This window comes from Melanerpes formicivorus, unplaced genomic scaffold (assembly GCF_026170545.1).
Source record: "Melanerpes formicivorus ecotype bairdi unplaced genomic scaffold, bMelFor1.0.p_v2 SCAF_35, whole genome shotgun sequence".
NCBI classification, from domain to species: domain Eukaryota; kingdom Metazoa; phylum Chordata; class Aves; order Piciformes; family Picidae; genus Melanerpes; species Melanerpes formicivorus.
In genome coordinates this window covers 7177991-7195815 of record NW_027142387.1, presented here as the reverse complement: position 1 = coordinate 7195815, position 17825 = coordinate 7177991, and the positions used below count along the sequence as shown (strand labels likewise).

The following is a 17825-nucleotide window of genomic DNA, read 5'->3' as shown; positions in this document are numbered from 1 at the left end:
GGGGTGCTGGTTGATGGTAGGCTGAACATGAGCCTGCAGTGTGCCCAGGCAGCCAGGAGGACCAATGGCATTCTGGCCTGCATCAGGAACAGTGTGGCCAGCAGGAGCAGGGAGGTCATTGTGCCCCTGTACACTGCACTAGTTAGGCCACACCTCGAGTACTGTGTCCAGTTCTGGACCCCTCAGTTTAGGAAGGATGTTGACTTGCTGGAATGAGTCCAGAGAAGGGCAACGAAGTTGGTGAGGGGCTTGGAACACAAGCCCTATGAGGAGAGACTGAGGGAGCTGGGGTTGCTTAGCCTGGAGAAGAGGAGGCTCAGGGGAGACCTTATTGCTCTCTGCAACTACTTTAAGGGAGGTTGTAGACAGGCAGAGGTTGGTCTCTTCTCCCAGGCAACCAACACCAGAACAAGAGGACACAGTCACAGGCTGTGCCAGGGGAGGTTTAGGCTGGATGTTATAAGAAGTTCTATACAGAGAGAGTGACTGCCCATTGAAATGGGCTGCCTGGGGAGGTGGTGGAGTCACCGTCATTGGAGGTGTTCAGGAGGAGACTTGATGGGGTGCTTGGTGCCATGGGTTAGTTGTTCAGGTGGGTTGGATTGGTTGATAGGTCGGACACGATGATCTTGAAGGTCTCTTCCAACCTGGTCTATTCTATTCTATCCTGTTCTATTCTATTCTATTCTATTCTATTCTATTCTATTCTATTCTATTCTATTCCATTCCATTCCATTCCATTCCATTCCATTCCATTCCATTCCATTCCATTCTATTCTCCTCAGTTGTGAGCAGCCTCCTGGATTCATCATGCTCCAGTGACATGGGTAACAGAGGCAGGGAATGAGGAAACAGGGTGTCTGCTGATGAGGACTTCTGGGTTGCTATGTGCATCCTGCTGTTTACAGCTCCAAACAGCTGCTGGCTGGCCACAGCTCCAGCCCTACAACCAGCTACTCTACTCTAGAATTTTGCAAACTATGAACAGGCAGAGCAAGACTGTGAAAGTGCCAGAGCAGCTGCAGGACCTTTCCCCCACTGAATTAGTGGCAGGGATGGGCATGCCAGCTTGTTTGTGAGCTGCTCCACAACCTTTCACCTACTTTGCCTATTTTGGGTGCACTGGGAGCCCACAGCAGCTTGACAGCTCCCATGGCTGCAGCTTCGGGTGACAGAAAGATGAGAAGGAGGAGGTATGACCCTTGTTTGTAATTCTATTTTTTTTCCCATGGAAAGGGCTGCATAAATATTTTGAACACAAATGTGTTAGTAGATTAAAGGATATAATCAACTGCACAAATGCAGACCTGTCTGGAAGCAGAGGGTGAGTGCTTTGCCATGGCGCTGCTGGAAACGTTACCAAGTGCTGCCAGCCCAGCTCATGCCCTTCAGTCATCAGACTATTCCTTCCGCTCACATTCAGTACTTCCTAGTGCCACCATTAATTCCACCCTGCCCTACTGCTCCTCCTGGGTCATCATTTAGCCTTCCTGACAAAATTACAAGTTGCTTTTGTCCCTAGCAGAAAATGTTATGCTGGTTTCCCAAGGAAAAAACCTTCAATCATGTTGTCTCTTCATCTGCTTGCCAAACCATCCCTCCTAACCATTTCAACCAAATCTGGTTAGATAATCAACGTCTTACAAACTTTGTACAAACTGGTAGATGGTTTAGGGATGACAGATCCCCTTTTGGGTCCACATTGAGGAAAAGGGTAAAGAAACTCAACCAAGCCTTATTCTATTTAAGAGCAGCAACCTCACCGGTTGTCATCGCATGTATTCTGAAGAAACTCAACCAAGACTTATTCTATTTAAGAGCAGCAACCTCACCGGTTGTCATCACATGTATTCTGACTGGTCAGGAGAGGGCAACCACCTCAGCATAGTATATTGTATCTCAAGCCCTTGTTGGCAGGTGGGTTAGAAAGAAAAGGGTTAAATTTGTGACACATGGAAAAACAGGTAAGCTAAAATGAGCTAAGACACTCTATTAGACATCAGCAACAAGGCCAGTTATTGCCTGTTCTGGCCATGCAGGAACACAGCTCTGACTTAAGTACAGCACACTGTGTCTCCGGCAGCACGGAGCACATAAGGACATAAGGAGCATTGAGGGGGGAGGAGGCTGATCGTGATGGATAGCAATTAGGAGACAAATGGACATGAGGCCAGGCTTCATTCATTCCACTCCTATGGACCCAGCTGTTGTACAAAAACCAGAAGGTTAACGCAGCTCCATTTTCTTAAGGATGGTCAGCAAAACATGGCTGTGACTGAGTGGCCGAAAGGCTTCTAAGTGCCTCTTCAAAAGGGCAGTTCAGAAGAGGAAAGTGAACACATTAGAGCAGCAGAAGTGAGACCCAGCCTGATGAATGGTGCAGTTTAGAACTGTCCTTCACCATCGAAGTGCTGTTCTCTGACACCTGCACTTCTGTCACATGTACTAGGGAATCAGAAGGAGGGGGGGCAATGATGGTTTGGAAGAGGAAATAAAGTGAGAACAAACAATGCTGCAGTCAGGACAGAAAGCAGAGTTATTTGAAATGGTTATGGGTTTTACAGCCTGGTCTTCTTCACATACAGCTTAGATGACAGTGAATCTTGATATATTGTTAACTCTGTGCCTGAAACTTATCTGTCTTGCCTAATATTCAGTACATCCTTAACAATTATTGCCCAGATATATTCATTTATGTTTACAGGCATGGGAAGTTAGATTCTTCAGAACCAACTGTAATACATAACACATCATCTTAGGAACCAGTTCTGCACTGTGAAGGTGGTGGAACACTGGAACAGGTTGCCCAAGCAGGTGGTTGGGGCCCCATCCCTGGATATATTCAAGGGTGGGACTCAAGAGGGCTCTGGGCAACCTGATGTACCTGAGGATGTCCCTGCTTACTGCAGAAGAGGGGTCCCTTGCGACCCAAACCATTCTATGATTCTACAATACAAAGAGAGAGCAGCAAATTCGCATTACAAAGGCAACACCCTTCTTCCAGGAAGTCATTGGAGTAGTAAAACTCTGCTAGCTGTTGCCTTGCTGATGTGTAAAATTCTTGTAGAAGTTTGGTTTCCTTTGAAAAGCATCCAGGTTTTGAGTCGCTGGAACTTTGCCCTTCTAATAATTGGGGAAGGCAACACACTTCCTATTTTTCCTGCAACAACAACTGCACTGTTTGTTCAGAGCTAAACTGAACATGCAAGAGTTTTGTTCATCCCTTACTGCAAATAACTACCAGGGAAACTATGAGGAGACAAGTTGCTGTAAAGAAAAGGAATGTAAACAACAGAAATTGCTCCTAGCAGGCTTTTTTCCTCACACATAACAGAGTGTGCAATAGGCCTACTCACAAAGGTTATTCAACTTACTTATATTAAGCAGGGTTGGCACAACAGCAGATTAAAACAAAGTATCTCAACAGCAGGAGAAATAGTGACTTCATAAACTAGAACAACTGCCCAGTGCAGGGGACTTTCTTGAGGGCCATGAAAATGATCAGGGGGTTGGAGCACCTCTGCTACAAAGTCAGACTGAGGGAGCTGGGGCTGTTCAGCCTGGAAAAGCGGAGACTCTGGGGAGATCTAATAGCAACCTTCCAGTACCTGAAGGGGTCTACAAGAAGGATGAAAAGAGATTATTTGCAAAGGCCTGTAGTGATAGGATGAGGGGCAATGGCTTCAAAATAGAGAAGAACAGACTTAAATTGGATGTTAGGTTCTTTACCATGCAGGCAGTGGAACACCGGAACAAGTTGCCTAGGGAGGTGGTTGGGGCCTCATCCCTAGAGATACTCAAAGTGAGGCTCAACAGGGCTCCAGACAACCTGTTCTAGTTGAGGATGTTCCTGCTTACTGCAGAGGGGGTTGGACTGGATGGCCTTCAGAGGTCCCTTCCAACCCAGACCATTCTACGACTGTATGATTCAGATTTTGTTGTAAAGTGTTAAATCTCGAGATTCTTGCTTGCCATTGGTTAATGGCTTCAGGAAGAACATAAAACAACTCCAAAGCTATCCTTCATAAGCTCCAGAACTTAAACAAATTTGTATGATATTTTTACTTCTGTGAGTCATCTGCAACTTGCAGGCAAAATTAAAACAGTTGAAAACAAACTCCAACATCTATTGCAAATGTTTAACTTCTAGCAAACACAGAAAAAAAAAGTCAAAATGCTCCCATTTGTCATTATTATTAGGTGTCTTCATTTTGCTTCATTTCACATTTCATATGCCAGCACTCAACCACTGGGGTAAAAGATAATATGGCACAATAACAGGGCAACTCTCCCAATAAAATAATAAAACAGGGAACAATAAAATAATAAAACAGAAAGTGCAGTGGGAATTGATCAGTAAGCAGGGATAACAGATATCATGACTAGGAAGGCAAAAAATGAGATTTTGATTAAAAAAAAAAAATCAATGATAAGCTAAAAGTCTTCTTCTCTGCCTTCTAAACTAAGTGTATGTACTTCTGGTTAGAAATAATAAAAAAGAGTATACATATTTCTCTATGTGTAGAAGCATAAGCATCTAAACATTGGACTGAGGAGTTGCATGAAAATATTAAGACTACATTCTTTTGTAGCATTGTTTCATTGCCACCTGTTTCTGCTGTTCCTCACCAAGATTTAGGATGTCAGAAGTCCTTTTTCTATGTATCATGCAAAGCCTGCCTTTAGAGTCAAGTGGTCTTGGCATCCTGGGGGATATCCAGGCAGCACTGAAGATCATAGCTCCCTTTACAGTGAAGAGGAGAGGTTCCAGGCTTTTCCCAGCTCATCTATGACCCTGAAAGATGAGCTGAGCAAGAGCTGTTCATTCTGCCACCTCTTAGGTCAGCTCTGCAGAGAGTAAATAAAGGTCACATGGTGATTTGGGACCAGCGCGTCACCAAAGCAGCTGTCTTCAGATATATGGCCACTATTCATCTAGGTCACAGTGATGACCCACAAGTCAAGCACCCTGAACCCTGTGACTAGGATCTAATTTTGCTCCCTTTGCACCTCCATTATTCCCTGTGTCAATCCTGGACTTTCAGTAACTCCATGAGAAGCACCCCCTGCATTTAGTACGAAGAGAGTTTCCCCAAAGGGAGTTTTGCCTTTGGTTGAAGTTTTGTCCAGGCATTGGAACAGGTTGCCCAGGGCAGTGGTGGAGTCACCATCCCTGAAGGTGTTCAAGGAAAGTGTAGTCGCGGCACCTGGGGACACGTTTTAGTGGCCATGGTGGTGTTGGGTTGATGGTGGCTTGCTGATCATAGAGGTCTTTTCCAACCTTAATGATTCTGTGATTTAAGCCACAGGACGCCAGCACAGCCCTCTGGGCTGCCAACTGCCACCACCCCACAGCCCAGTGGATGCCGCTGCCCGCCGTTGGCTCCCTCTATACGGCCAGACCCCCCCGGGCGGTCAGTGAGGGTCGGAGGAGCGCGTCTCTCCTGGATCTTGGCAGGGCCGCCCCGCCGCTGACATTGCCCAGCAAACAAGGTCACGGCGGGGGCGCGGGGCCAGCAGCGCACCCCGCACGCCTGACGGCGGCTCCGCGGCACCCCTACGGCTCCCGGGCCAGCCCGGCCTGCCTAGCGCTCCTACCGCGCGTTGGCCACCCGCCCACTGCCCTCGGGACCGGGGGGGCCGGGGGGAGTCCTGCCAACGCCTGTCACGGGGGGAACGTTCCGTTAAGGGCAGCGAGGCGTGGCCTGGCCGAGCCTGCCCCGCGGGGGCTGTAAATAGAGGCGGCACGTTCCACCGCCCGTCACAGCGAGGAGACAGCACGACTCCCGCCGCTGACTGCCCATCCTACCCACCGGATAGCCGGCGACCGAGCGGTCCGCCCGATTACCTGCCTGCCACCCGCCCAGCGACCGGCCGTCAGCTGCCGCCCGCTCACCCACTGACCGACCGAAGCCCCGGGAGCGATGAAGGCCGCCCGGATCGCCCTGCGCACCGCCGCGCCCCTGGTCGGGGGCAGTGGAAGCAGCGGTGGCAACAGCAACTTTCCCAGAGTTTTGGAGCACTTTTCCCGCTTCTCCCCCTCCCCTCTCTCCATCAAGCAGTTACTGGACTTCGGTGAGAGGCGGGACGAGCAGGGGAGGGACGGGGCGCGGGTCTGGTCGGCGGGGCACTGCGGCTCGGAGGCTTCCCCGTCTTGGGAGAGAACCCCAGGGACAGCGGCGGGGGGGAGGAGGAACGGGCTGCAGGAGCCAGCGGTCCTCTGTCTGGGGGGGTGCGGGCTCTGCCTGCGCTGAAGAAGCCGCCGTCCCCCGGCCTGACTCCCCAGCGCGGAGGAGTCAAAGGAGCAGCGGGGTGAGACAGCTCCCTGCGGCGCGGGGGGGAGGTCGCCTTGGTAGCCAGAGGCACCCACCGGGGTAGCTGGCGGCCCACGAGTGGCCTGCGAGTGCCTCACTTATAGCTGGAGACAGGCTAGAGCTGGTGGCGTTAGTGGAATGGGGAGCTAAGAATTAAATCAGACAAGAGGTGTTTTCGTATTGTGCCGGGCTTGTTATCAGGGAGGAGTCAGGAGTCCTGTGTTGGAGTGAACGACCTGTACCCAGATCGGATTACTTCCCGGGCAGCTGTAAAGTCTCTGCTCACATGCCATCTCCAGACGTCACCCCGGAGAAGCCCGTGTTTACAAAGGCTGGAGTGATTCTTCAAGTGGATTACAAACAAATCCCGTGTCTAAAATGGGAAATGTACAAGTGTGCCTCCCAGGAACGTGCTGTCTTGCTCTCATGTAAACAACATGCAGCACAAACATAGAATCATAGAATCGTTAAGATTGAAAAAGATCTCTAAGGTCATCGAATTCAGCTGTCAACCCAACACCACCATGCCCACTAAACCATGTCCTGAGCGCTATGTGTGCACGTGTTTTGAGCACCCCCAGGGATGGTGACTCTACCACGTTCCCTGGGCAGCCTGTTCCAATGCCTGACCACTCTTTCAGTATGCTTAGGAGAACTGGCCAGTAATAACATGATGCTAGCTAAGGAACACAGTCCTGAAATCTGTGGAAAGACAGTAATTTTTAATTGTATCTCAAAATATCTTAACCATTTTGTCTTGGATGTATTCACAGGCTCAACTAATGGATGTGAGAGAACGTCTTTTGCATTTTTGAGACAAGAGCTTCCTGTGAGGTTTGCAAACATACTGAGAGAAATTGATCTTCTTCCTGATAAATTGCTAGGCACTCCATCAGTACAGTTAGTCAAAAGCTGGTAAGTAAGAACTACTTGAACTCAGCTTGCAGTTTCTTCATCAAAGCTGAATTGCAAACTATTATGCACTGTCCTCACCTATCAGTAGAAAAGCAACCTGGTTGTGTTACTGTTTTTTAAATAGGTTGGGGTGTTTTTAAACAGTTCAAAATAGCTGGTAGAACAAATCTCCCTTCATACCTTTGTAAGAATCATAGAATTGTTTTAGTTGGAAAAGACATTTAAGATCATCCAGTCCAACCATTCTCTAATTCTACCAAAGCTGGGGCTAAAACGTATCCATCAGCATCACATCTCTGCTGCTCTAAAACACCTCCAGGGATGGTGACTCCACTACCTCCTTGCAGACCCTGTTCCAGGGTTTGAGAACCTTTTCAGTCAAGAAGTTTCTTCTAATATACAACATAAACTTCCCCTGCTACAACTTAAGGCCATTTTCTCTCATCCTGTCACTTGTTGCTGGGAAAAGAGACCAGCCCCCACATGGCTCCAAACCCTTTTCAGGGAGTTGCAGAGAGATAGAAACTCCTCCCCTTAGTCCTTTTTTCCAGACTAAACAACCTCAGTTCTCTCAGCTGCTCCTCACCAGAGCTGTTTTCCAGACATTTCACCAGCTTCATTGCCCTTCTGTAGACCTGCTCCCACACCTCAATGTCTTTCTTGGAGTGAGGGCCCCAAAACTGAACTTAAGACTCAAGGTGTGGCCTCACCAGTGCTGAGGACAGGGGGAAATACTTCCCTGGTCCTGCTGGTCACACTATTGCTATGCTGTTAGCCTTCTTGACCACCTGGGCACAGACTAGCACATCTTCAGCTGGCTGTTGATCAGCACTTTGAGGTCTTTCTTGGCTGGGCAGCTTTCCAGTCCCTCTTTGCCAAGCCTAGAGAGCATTCATGGGGTGATTATAGGGCATTACAGACCCTCGGAGGTACACAAGATGCAGGCCATGCACTTGTTTACCCCTCTGACTGATGGCATTACAGACAGCCCTTCCCTAGCCTTGACCTGTCCAGCCAGTGGTTGGAGTTCAGCTAACGTAATTTCTGTGGCTGACGCAGTGGCTGGATCTCATTTAACCTGACTTTACTGGCACAGCTGAAGCCTTTGCAGGGATGGCTGAGATAAAGGGCAAAAGTATTAGGGTGAGATCCAGATCTAGCAAACAGTTGCAGCATGCATCAAAGCTGTCAGGTGCCAGCACAAGAGGCTCAAGTGCTTAGCTTTTGCCAAAGCTGATCAGATCTGGAAAAAAATTTGCTTGATTGGCTTCCTGATCAGTTTTGTCATTTGGATCTTCCTGTGAAACACTTCTCAAGAATTGTAAGGGGATCCTATGTATCTCAAGTGAGGGTTTAGATTCCTTTCTGGTTGGCAAGTGCAAGGAAAGATATCTAAAACTTCTAGGGTTCAAGAAGTGCCCATCTGTGATTCCATACTTGGATGGAACTTTAGTACTTCAAAGATGCTTCAAACTTCCAGCTAACTTACCAAGAATAATAAATGATTTGGGCAACACAGTGTTTTTCCTGGACTAATAAAAATCAAACCAATAGCATATATTTCTTGTGTTCTTTTTCAATAGGTATGTCCAAAGCCTAATGGAGCTGGTTGAGTTCCATGAGAAAAGCCCAGATGATCAAAAAGTCTTATCTGAGTAAGCATTTAATTTGTTTCTGCAGACTCCTGATCTCGTGTTCCGCTCTTCAAAATGTTGTCAGTTTCGAATGATAACTGTCATGAACTGAATTTGAGGATCTAGCATGAGATGCTGTGCATAGAGCAAGCTGCTTTAGATCTCTGATCATATTTAGCAATATTTCAAATAAAAATGACCCTTTGCAGCTTGGTTCCAAGGCCATGCTGTCCCTTGAACTGTCACAACAGAGAAATAGCAACAAAAATTATCTGCGTGGTCATACCCCTGCTTCTTTCCAAGATGTCAGCTCAGGGAATCACTCCCTTCCTCATGTTCTCCTCTGCTCAGACTATTGAGAATGAGCAAACAGGGAGTGAATTTGGCATGGCTAATGATTACACCTTCTGTATTAAAAGTTTCAAACTCCTCTGGTTCGGGTCAGGGAGAAATTGCTCTTGAGAGATAGAATATTAAGGCTGTTAAACACTTGTCTGTGCTGCTGCTGGCTGGGTAATGACGTGATACAGAGCTTACCTCAGTGCCGTCTTAGAATAATGTTCTAAAATTATGTGTGTTTTTCTTTAACCTAGCTTCATAGATACATTAATTAAAGTCCGAAACAGGCATCATGATGTGGTTCCTACAATGGCACAAGGAGTCATTGAATACAAAGACACTTTCAAAGTAGATCCTGTCACCAATCAAAACATTCAGTATTTTTTGGATCGTTTTTACATGAGCCGGATCTCCACCCGCATGCTGATGAACCAACACAGTAAGTAGAAATTTCTACCTGGGGAAAACCTTCAGGAGAGCCACATTCAGGGAAACATTGCTGAAAACTGTTGGAGATCTGCCTCAGGCAGTTTCTTGTGACACTGAGAAGTTAAATTAAATGTGTAATTTACAAAAGTAGTAAGGAAAAGTCTTCTCTAGACTACAGACTAATTGTAAGTCTTGCATGAAATATTTAGGGATCACAGAATCATAGAATGGCCTGGGTTAGAAGGCACCTTGAATAGAATAGAATAGAATAGAATAGAATAGAATAGAATAGAATAGAATAGAATAGAATAGAATAGAATAGAATAGAATAGAATAGACCAGGTTGGAAGAGACCTTCAAGATCATCATGTCCAACCTATCATCCAACACCACCTAATCAACTAAACCATGGCACCAAGCACCCCATCAAGTCTCTTCCTGTCTTCCCTGCTCTAGTCATGTAGTCTGTGGTGACAGGTTGGACTTGATGATCTTTGAGGTCTCTTCCAACCTTAGGAATACTGAATACTGAATACTAATACCCCCAATGATGGTGACTTCACGACCTCCCCGGGCAGCCCATTCCAATGGGCAATCACTCTCTCTGTATAGACCTTCTTCCTAACCTCCAGCCTAAACCTCCCCTGGCACATCTTGAGACTCTGTCCTCTTGTTCTGGTGCTGGTTGCCTGGGAGAAGAGACCAACGTCCGCCTGTCTACCATCTAGTTTCACCCCCCTGCCACAACCAGGGACACCTTACATTAGACCACATTGTTCAAGCCTGGCCTTGAACACCTGCAGAGAGGGGGCATCCACAACCTCCCTGGGCAACCTGTTCCAGTGTCTCTCCACCTTCACTGTAAACAATGTCTTCCTAATATCCAGTCTAAATGTATCCCCTTCCATCTTAACCGTTCCCTCTCATCCTGTCACTACAAGGCCTTCTCATTCTTCAGCTGAAAAGCCTTTAGATGTCGAACAGCAGGCAGTAGGTAGCACTGTAACTAACAAAAGGCATAGACAATGCTCAGCATTTGATATATTTTGTGATCACATTGTTTTAGTCTCAACTTAAAAGGGTTTTATAACTTACAGAGTATTTGGGATTAAATACAGCATTGTTTTCATCCCACACAGCCCTTCTTTTTGATGATAAATCTCGCTCTGGGCACCCAAGGCACATTGGAAGCATTGATCCTTGCTGTGATGTTGCTGAGGTGGTGAATGGTAAGTATTCTGGGATCTTCAATACTTCTCTTCATGATCAGTATTTATATCTGATGGCAACTGGTTTGGGTAACCACCATGTGTTGTACAGGATGCTGAATGGTTTTCATTGAAACAGCTGAAAACTGCCTACCAAACCAGCAGCTTTTTATGGGACAGAATTTAGGATTAAAAAAAAAAACCCAAAATACCCCAAAAACCCCAAAACCCAAAAGGTTGGAGTGAGGCTTAGCAAGTGAGAGATAAGGCAGGAGTTAGTTGTTGGTGGTGTTGAGATTTGCTTTGCCTCCTGATAGAGAGAAGATGTCTCTCTTACAGAATGATCAGATTATGAGGAAGATTTGCCCATGCTGCCACAGTTGCCTTTCTTCTCCATTCTGAGCCATGCAGAAGATGCAGTTACCATTCTTAGAGTCTAACACCTTAGCAGCTGAAAATCCTGGTTTGCCATGCTTTAGAATGAAGTCCTGCAGTGCTTGCTGTTACACCTCATGCATTTTATTGAAATAAATATTTCAGATGCCTTTGAAAATTCCAAGATGTTGTGTGAGCAGTATTACTTAACATCTCCAGAGCTGAAACTCAACCAAGTGAATGGTAAGATGAGAGTTTTTACATCTGTCTTCCTGTCCTTAGGCAATCTGCTGAGTCAAAAGGCTCCCATTTTTATAACTGTACTGGTACATACCAGCTAATCTGTCTTGGGCTAGTTCCTTTTCACTTTCTGCTTTAGGAACCTACATTTAATTTCCTGTGTAATCCTAGGTAATATTAATGAGTTTGAGGGAAGTAAAACTAACTGTCCTTAAAGTAATATAAGTTGCTAGAGAAGAGCTTTTTATCTGGGGGGAGGAACTGGGGCTGTTGACTGAAAGACTGGTTCTGGTCCAATCTGCCTGCATGAGTCTCATCTTAGGTAGTCTGCTTCATCTCTGAAATTCTTTACTTACAAAAGGGAATTAATGCTTGATTATTGAAAAAGAAAGTGGCATTTACAGTCTATAAACACTCTCTGAGTACATAAAGTTGTTTGCATATTTGGGGAGGGAAAGAATCAGCCAAACCAACTTGACTTACTTTCTGGTTTGTTGTGGCATGCAGATAAAAATCCACCACTCATTTTAAACATTGCTTATATTTTTCCCTTCCTCTAGGAAAACTTCCAGGAGAGCCAATTAACATTGTATATGTTCCATCTCATCTTTATCACATGCTTTTTGAGCTTTTCAAGGTATGTCAGTATAAACTGCTTCTTCTTCCTTTAGTAGTCTGAGATGGAGCATCCATATTCAAAGTCTCTAGATAAAAGAAGTAAAGCTTTGCACAGGACAGTGAAACTTCTAAAATGTTCTTATTTGGTAGAAATAGCTTTGGCATTTAAGAAAGAAATGGTTGCACTTTGTAGGAGTGTTTGGACACTTGTGTGTGCTGGTAAATGGGACGGGAAGGGAGAGAGACAGTGAAAGTGGGACATGGGGTTGTGACCACTACTAGCCTTCTGCTTTTGGAGCTTGCCCTGATGCCTTTTCTGTGGAGTGAGTGGGTGATACATCTTGAAGTTGTGAATGTGGCTCAACTAATGTGCTGCCAACTTCAGTTCAGCCTTTAGCAACTGCTGAACTCTGTTCTTGTCTAGAAACCTGGTGACTCTTAAGGGAGTTATGTTTCTTAATTTACTTTGGCTGAGTAATGTTGGGCAAGGGAGTGTGTAATCCTCCACACATAAAAGTTTTGGCTGTGCTTAGTCCCTTTTAGGTTTGAGGCCTCCTGTGCTCCTGTTATGATAGGTTGTTAGGTGTGTTCCTTGGACACTAGACTCTCATAGGAATGGAGGGTAACTGTGCTCAGCCTCTGCATGACAGGGGTGTGATTTCAAGTGCATAGCTCCAGCACACTAACAGTAACCTTCTTTTCTATAGAATTCAATGAGAGCAACTGTTGAATTCCAAGAAAACAGTCCTTCCCTTACTCCAATTGAAGTGACAGTTGTTCTAGGACAAGAAGACCTGGCAATTAAGGTATTTTGTGGCCTCCTACAGTATGGGCTTTATAATCTTTATGATTAAATATGCTGCAGCAAATTCTACTGAAAGAACTTCCAGCCCCTGACAACAGACCAGAGATGCTGGACTCCATTCAGAGCTGCAAAACCAATGTTTGCATCTATTACTATTGGAAGCATTTGTTCAAATAACAGAATTTTTAAACACCATTCTTAGAACATGATTGTAATTAATTTTCTTCCCTCTCAGATCTCAGACAGAGGAGGTGGTGTTCCAGTAAGGAAAATTGAGAAGCTGTTTAGCTACATGTATTCCACAGCACCCACACCAAGGATGGATGATGGCCGGAATGCCCCTCTTGTAAGACATCTTCCATACTCATACTGGTGATAAGGTTGCTCTAAGTGTTGGACAGATTGATAGCTTAATAAATTATGAAATGCTGTGTCCATCCCGCTGCCTTGTGGGGTGTGCAAAGATCATTGAGCCTCACAAATAGCAATGAATAGCTTCTGAAGCATTGTTAATATCTGGCTTAGTGCACAAAAACATACTTTTAAAGGTAGAAACGAAGCTGAACATTCCAACCTGAATCTAAGCCATCCAGTGACAGTCATTTACTTGCTTTTCACTCCCACTCAGTCCTCAAACTTACTATCAATTATGCTGTCTTTATGGAAGCAAGCACACCTGGAGCAGGCTTAGGCTATTGTAAGAGTTTAAGGTCTCTGAGTACTGTTCAGCTCTTTAATTTAAAGTCAGTAAAAATATGAAGCTAATCATAAAAGCTAGTAAAAAAAGGCAGTAAAAAGAGATATTAATTTTATCTTTTACTTTATTTCTAGGCTGGTTTTGGGTATGGCTTGCCAATTTCTCGTCTGTATGCCAAATACTTCCAAGGAGATCTAAATCTCTATTCCATATGTGGTTATGGAACAGATGCTATTATCTACTTGAAGGTAGGTATTTTCAGTTGGTCAAATCAAAATAACCACTATGTAATGCAGTGAGGTAACTACTCAGTATTACTTTAAGGTAAATAAATGCTCTGTCATGAGGAGAAAAGCTCTCATTGATTAAGAAATGCCAGCATGATTTGTAACTGGTATTTAGAATTAAAAAGGTCATTTGGCTTTAACTAGTTGGTTTGAAAAATTACAGGAGAGAGCCTCATTACTTTTTAGGTTGTGTTAAGATTTGTTATTTACTGGTTCATGGAATACAAAGTACTGGAGGGCAGGCTGAGGGCGCTGGGTTTGTTCAGCCTTGAGAAAAGAAGGCTCCAAGGAGACCTAATAGCAGCCTGCCAGTACTTGAAGAGGGCTACAAGAAGGCTGCAGAGGGACTGTTTGCAAATGCCTGCAGTGACAGGACAAGGGACAATGGTTTGAAATGAGAGCAGAGCAAATTTAGATTGGATGTTAGGAACAAGTTCTGCACCATGAGGTGATGTAACACTGCAACAGGTTGCCCAGGGAGGTAGTTGAAGCCACATCCTTGGAGATATTCAAGGTGAGGCTGGACAAGGCTCTGAGCAACCTCCTCTAGTGGAGGATGGTCCTGCTGACTGCAGGAGTGGTGGACTAGATGACCTTTGGAGGTCACTTCCAACCCAAACCATCCTATGATTCTAAAGGTGTGAGTAACAAATCTGGTTTCTTTACTGTTATTTCTTTACTCTGACAACCAGAACATTTGTAGAAACTAATCCTTAAGGAGTCTAGTACCTGATCCTGTTCAGCATGTGCCATGCAGTACATATATGTAAACTGAAATACCTGCATAACATGCACTGCAGGGTTTATAAATCACCAGGAAGTAGCACTACACATGATTTTCTACTTTCAGTGTTTACTCATGAAAAAAATCTTGCTTTGAATTCACTCCAGTAAACCAAACCCAATATCATACGAAGAGATGGTTTATCTATGCACATTACATTTCTATGTAACAGTTGCCCAAGAGAATAGTATTGGTTTTGACTGCAAAATACAGGATTAGGAAAGGAATATAATTTAAAGTTTCTGTGGAATTCTGTCAGTGGAGGCTCTTTTCTACATCTTCCAGGAGTATCTTGATAACAGGTTACAGAGCAAGTCATAAGGCCTATAAAGTCGAGCAGATCGGATTTGATGTCGCTGCATTTGCCCTGCCAGATTATCCAAAGCAAACAGAGATACTGAAGCACATTAAACTACCATCACAGAAACATTTTTGTAAATAACTGTGATCTGTAGTGTCACTTAACACTTGAAATTGCTTGGAGTTTTGCAGAGTGGCATTACTCAGAGGAAGAAAACAAGTGACATGTTTTTCCTTCTTAACTTGCAGGCCCTGTCAACAGACTCAGTAGAAAAACTCCCAGTTTTCAACAAATCAGCCTTCAAGCATTACCAGGCTACCACAGGGGCGGATGATTGGTGTGTGCCAAGTAAAGGCTCAAGGAGTGGATCACAGCAAAGTGCAGCTGCATGAAGGTGGTATCCAGGCACTCAGGGGGATCAAGCTGGCTTCTCAAAAAACACTGATGTTTGGAAGTCTTCATCTACCTCCAAACAAGACAATTCTTCATTTTCTGGACTGACAGAAGAGAAGATCAGGACCTTGTAGCCTAGACTGTCTGCACTGAATGTGAAATCTTGCTGTGGACTTCAGGATGAGGAAAATAGGAGAACATGATGTCTTTAAAGAAGAGATGTGTGTAGAGGACAATCAGACTTCCTTTTTTCCTTATGATCAAAGACTCAATGAGGTAGAGGTGTGCAATTGCTGAGTCCTGTCAAACGCTTGAATTGGCAATACTGCTAAATGCCAGTTATGCTGGTGTATATTTTTCTCTTAGCATAGTTATCAGCAGTTCATCTTAGTACAGAATGTCTCAGGTAGATAACACCTGTACTTTAGAGCTGGATTTATAACGTTTGGAAAACATCCACTTGAAATGGCAGTCTTGTAGAAAGACACAAACACCAACAGCCTCCCTGGGAGGTGGGGAGAAAGTGTTTTCCATCCATAAGGAAATCACATTTAAAAAAACACCCTAAATGATATTCCAATAACAATTCTTCGGTGAAGCCTTGCTCTGTGAGTTTCATTGCTAGATTTTTCTTTTATCCTAAGCTGTTCATGGAAAACTAGACAAGTAAGGCTCCTGTGCACAAGGTAACAAAGAAATCCACATTTTTCAGAAAGCTGCTGGAAAGCAATGGTTGGACCAGCTGCAAGGTCATGCCACATCCAGCCTACATCCCTGCAAAGCACATGCCTAGTCAGTTGGTCAGGATTATCCAAGAACAGACATGCAAGTTGAATGGACAGGTTTTGGTGTGTGTAAGTGTGACATGGGAAACAGCATGTTCAGAACACGATCTTGTGGTCATGCTGCTAGGTTAATGGCTGAGTACCCCAAACTAGAACCCGCCCTGTCATCTCTGTCAGGTTTGTAACGTAAAGAGGTACCTGGGGATTCCACACCCTGAGAGCTGTGATGAGCACTGAAGGTCCGTTTGGAAGGTTTTCTTGAAGAGTGGTGTTGGAACTAGAGTTCTCTTCTAAGAACTCTTAATTGCAATGGAAAAGGCTTAGGAAATGAGAAGTTTCAAACTGAGCAGCACTGGAAACTGCAGAGTAACTTTTATGGACAGCAAAATAATGGGGAACTGTCACAGGAACAGTGCCAGTGGGAGAGAGCTGTTGGGAAAATCTCCATTCTCAGTAAATTTCTTCCTTTCCATCTTTTGTGTTCATTTTCCCCCATGTGAGCAAGGTAAACTTACCAATGGAATAGAATTGAACCTATTGGGTATTATCAAACTGGCCAGTCAACGTTTGTCAGGGCTGCAGAACATTACTTGAATTTCTTCTTTTTTTTATATAAAACTAATTAGCACCTTATCTTAAGTGTTGTGATCCTTTGCAAGAAGTTGCAAGTGCAGTATTGAAAGCATTCTGCTCAGTCAGATGAGAGTTTTCTAAGATGTATTTGTTGGACATAAAGCCACTCCATACTCTACTGTGAATGTCTCCTTTTGTGATGGATTTCTCAATCAAAAATAAAACAGTGCTTCACTTCTTTTAAGAACTACATTTAGAAGTGTTGATGATAACTAGTGAGCACAATGACTTCACTACTGCATCAAGGCTGGGCTTTATCACAGTGGATAAGCTGCAGGCACCAAAGAGCATCAGAGTGTATGAGAGCTCAGCTCAGTGAATGGACTGGGTAATAAAAATGCATTATATTTGTCCAGACCATAGAGTTGTGAAAAAGCTGCCTTCACTGCCATAGGAACTGGAGTAGTTGTTGATTTTTGTATTGAATACAAGGTCAAAAAAAACATAGCTGGGTGTAGTCAGTGTTGTCAAGTCAACACAAATTAGACCTCTCTGTCTGCACCTGATGATGCTTGCACACAAGCTGTCATCCCATGGTCTGCTGTACATCTGTTGTCATCTCAAGGTCTGCTGTACGCCTGTACCAAGGCTGCAGCTCATCCAGGTGGGAGCTGTAACTTGTATGTCAAAGCAGCTGAAGCACACAGGTGCTGCAAACATGTCTGCTGTTGCTTACAGAGAGAAGCTGCTGTGCAGTCATGATGCGGACAGAGGTGTGTCTGTAGCACTTAAGGAACCCATGTGGAATTTCTGTAGCAGAAAAAATCACTGAAGGGCTATCTACCTAGAAAATACAGTTTATTTTTCAGTGTTTACTGAATTTTTATTCCTGAAAGTAGAGCTGTAATTTTAAGCCTTGGTTGCAGATGTTGAAATAATTTTATAATAAAGCCTTCTAAGTGGTTGTCTGTGTTTAAATTTGTTATTATTTCTGAGATGCAGGGCTTTTATTTTAAGTATCAACAACTTTCACACTGTGTCAAATAGATGTAGCAGGGAGTGCAACACTGAAACAACTGTGCTCACACTTAATGGTACATCTGTCATCTTTCAGTTGCAAAACATGTG

The 17825-nt window shown here is 44.5% G+C and overlaps 2 protein-coding genes across 2 annotated transcripts in view; one reads left to right on the top strand and one right to left on the bottom strand.

Annotated features, from left to right (window-relative positions):
- The window catches only part of ASB4 (ankyrin repeat and SOCS box containing 4), a 59218-nt gene that overhangs the window by 9108 nt on the left and 32285 nt on the right, over positions 1–17825 (bottom strand). The window lies entirely within an intron of this gene.
- Positions 5776–17661, top strand: PDK4 (pyruvate dehydrogenase kinase 4). Its single transcript, XM_068157053.1, has 11 exons — positions 5776–6075; positions 7088–7229; positions 8813–8884; positions 9457–9641; positions 10771–10860; positions 11380–11457; positions 12015–12091; positions 12780–12878; positions 13113–13223; positions 13709–13822; positions 15195–17661. Exons 1-11 carry the CDS (start codon positions 5925–5927, stop codon positions 15336–15338), a joined length of 1263 nt encoding a protein of 420 aa, XP_068013154.1. The 5' UTR covers positions 5776–5924; the 3' UTR covers positions 15339–17661.

What these genes read in the sequence shown, in the direction of transcription:
- PDK4 (XM_068157053.1), top strand. Translation starts at nt 5,925, where the DNA reads ATGAAGGCCGCCCGGATCGCCCTGCGCACCGCCGCGCCCCTGGTCGGG. An exon ending in GAAACTCAACCAAGTGAATG is followed by an intron (nt 11,458 to 12,014) that starts GTAAGATGAGAG and finishes CCCTTCCTCTAG; the next exon opens with GAAAACTTCCAGGAGAGCCA. An exon ending in TGCTTTTTGAGCTTTTCAAG is followed by an intron (nt 12,092 to 12,779) that starts GTATGTCAGTAT and finishes TCTTTTCTATAG; the next exon opens with AATTCAATGAGAGCAACTGT.